The sequence below is a fragment of the Polyodon spathula genome, chromosome 3 (assembly GCF_017654505.1).
Source record: "Polyodon spathula isolate WHYD16114869_AA chromosome 3, ASM1765450v1, whole genome shotgun sequence".
Classification (NCBI taxonomy): domain Eukaryota; kingdom Metazoa; phylum Chordata; class Actinopteri; order Acipenseriformes; family Polyodontidae; genus Polyodon; species Polyodon spathula.
This window is the reverse complement of record NC_054536.1, coordinates 56304610-56307459: the sequence shown is the minus strand read 5'-3', so window position 1 is coordinate 56307459 and position 2850 is coordinate 56304610. Positions and strand designations below refer to the sequence as shown.

General features: G+C 36.5%; 1 protein-coding gene across 1 annotated transcript; it reads left to right on the top strand.

Annotated features, from left to right (window-relative positions):
• Positions 1–528: 528 nt before the first annotated feature.
• LOC121313214 (GSK-3-binding protein-like) lies at positions 529–2093 on the top strand. The gene has a single exon (XM_041245538.1). The coding sequence runs from the start codon at positions 625–627 to the stop codon at positions 1117–1119; it is 495 nt and encodes a 164-aa protein (XP_041101472.1). The 5' UTR covers positions 529–624; the 3' UTR covers positions 1120–2093.
• The last annotated feature ends 757 nt before the right edge of the window (positions 2094–2850 follow it).

Here is a 2850-nt window from a genome sequence, read left to right as displayed (position 1 = left end):
TTGCATCCTAGTTCATATTGTACTTTAGTAGTTATTTGCACTTACTGAAAACGTGGCTGTATTTAAATATTAATCTTGCACTGTAATACTGTACTGCCCTGTAAAACCCATAAATCGCCTTGGATAACGGCGCCTGCCAAATAAATAAATACACAATAATAACACTGTGTGTGTGTCTCTTCCCCGACCAAGCCACGTTTTCTCACCTCCCTCTACACACCCTGCAGTTCTTAGAAATCCAGACAGATATTTAAACCAATCCCAATACTGTTCCAACAGATTTTCTGCCTGGGGAGTAGGGGAGCGCACTTTTAGTTAATTATAAACCTATTATTTGACAACCGTTAAAAATACATTAGAAATAGAACACATGTTATATTAGTATAGAAAAAAAAAACTTTTAATCAATAGACACATAAATAAAACCGTATTGATTGAAAGTATATGGCAATAAATAGAAGTCATCCCTACAGAGAATGGTACACTCTGATATATGCGTCGTCAATTGTTTACAAATCAACCTGGTTTGCTTTTCCGTTGAGCAGCGTGGCGAGAGGAAGGGGTTGTTGTACGGCTCATTCATTTAAAAACAAATTCGCTCTTAAAACGTAAAAAAAAAAAAAAATGCCTTGTCGAAAGGAGAATTACATTTTCTTAGCTCAGTCTGTTACCGTGGACTCGAAAGAGGTGGACGCTCTAGTAACCAAAATCGGCGAAGCATTGCACCTCTACAACAATAATACTACTACCACTAACACTGCTGCTAATCAGAGGACAGTGTCATGTCTTCATAGTAACAACAACCACAACCACACCAAACAGAATAATGCAGCGCTTCAAAAACGACCTGGCTGCTGTTTTCGACTCAGGAATCGTCCTAATCAAAACCGGGGGAGCCCATATTCAATACCACAGGACGCCGATCAACAGTGTGGGAGCATGAGAGCCTGGAATCGAAAGAAAATCGATGTTTCTCAGGAGGACGACCCCCACCAGCTTCTTCAGGAATTGATTTTGTCTGGAAACCTGATCAAAGAGGCAGTGAAACGCCTTCAGTTATCTGCGGCAGAACGTGCAGACCATCCAGAATCCAGCACCGGTGATAATCTGCAATGGTAATGATGTGACAGCTGTATACACATTGTAAATAATAAAAAACAACAACAACAAAAAAAAACAGCAACTAAACAAACAAACAAAAGAAAAAAAATTGAAGAGAGTGGGTTGATTGTTGTTGAAAATCAAGATTCCACCGGGGCTATTTTTTCTAAACAAAAGACTGCTTGCTACATGTGGTTTTTACATTTTATAACATGCAATTAATAAAGTCTGACTGTTTTTAGAAACTGTTTTAAATATATATTTTTTTGTAAGTCTTAATGTTTTTTGTTTGTTTGTTTTATTTTTGTTTTGTTTTTTATTAGAAATGTGTTTTTAAAGGACTCTATGTACCGGTGTTTGTACAATCATCGTTTTTTGTTGTTAAGGACTGAGACACCTAATTTGAATTTCCACTCAATGGCGTGGCACGTATATTATCTGTACCACACAAGCCAACATGTTTACGTGCAACCGGTACGCTTTGGGACTTTTGGCTTTTCCGTTAAATGTGAATAACATGTTTTCAGTTTTTTAAGTTTGGATATGGTTTGAGATGAAAACAACACTTGCCTTGTTTACATAGATAAACATATGTCTTTTTTGTTAGATGGAAGTAAATGGGAATTCCGAGTCGTCGTCGTTATTAATAATAATGCACCCTGCCCTAGTTGGATACCAAACAAAACGATGTTATTTTGACTGCAGTGAATTTGTTTTGCAACCACTCAGCAGGGTGCAGCTCAGGGGAATTGGCACGGCGGACCGTCTCAACTGTTGAAGAGTAGTTATACCAAGAATTACTACCAACTCATCAGACCGGGTTGATTTTAATAACCCAGACACCCCCATTTTATGTCATCCTGACGCGGAGTAAATCATTTTGTTCAAATTACATTATGTACACTTCGTAACGAAGTATTTCCACCCGTTTCCTGATTTTTTTTCCAGGTTGTGTCTTTTGAAATAAAAGCAAATGTGGTTTTACATTTGAGTTGTCTGCCTTTTTTATTTGTTTATTTATTTTTACTTGTTTAGTTAAGATTTCTTGTTTAACTTTTTATATATATATTTTCTTCAGAAGTCCCACAAACTGATCTGTTTGGGTAAACTTAAACATTAATATTATAAATTATGTATTTTTAAAAAATGTAATTATGTATAATATGTGAAAAAATGCTGATGGCTCCCTTTGTATACTGTTGTTTTACTGCCGGTTTGTTTGGGGGATCTAATAAAATATTCTATATTGCAATAAACTGCAGGAGCAAGGCAGTCAAACATTTGTTCCCGCCCCCTCAAACAAACTTTATTCTCAGTTTACACAAATTATACAAGAACAGTAAAAACGTTAAAACTGAACGTTTCTATAGTGAACTGATTCAATACTAACAAACGTTGATAAATCAACGGAAAACGTAATTTACTGGGGGTGAGGGGCGGGGTAAATTGTGTGATGAGTAACACACACCACCATTGTTTGAATTTATTTTGGTAAATGTACTTTTCCAGCGGTGTTTGTATCCTCCGAAATGTGTGTTAAACACTCCTGGTAAATTCTGCTGTGCCTTTCGTCGGCCTCTGAACTTATAATCAGAAAATATAATTTATGTACCCGGAAATAACTGAAGGGATCTCCTTAACTTGAGTTTACATTGCCAGAATGAGGAATGTACAGTGATATCCCGGGGTGAAAAGCAAACAAAGGAAATTACAGCAGTATCAATTGTAATGTTTGTCAAGCTGTTGATT

Coding starts and splice junctions, on each gene's coding strand:
- LOC121313214 (XM_041245538.1), top strand. CDS start 625: ATGCCTTGTCGAAAGGAGAATTACATTTTCTTAGCTCAGTCTGTTACC.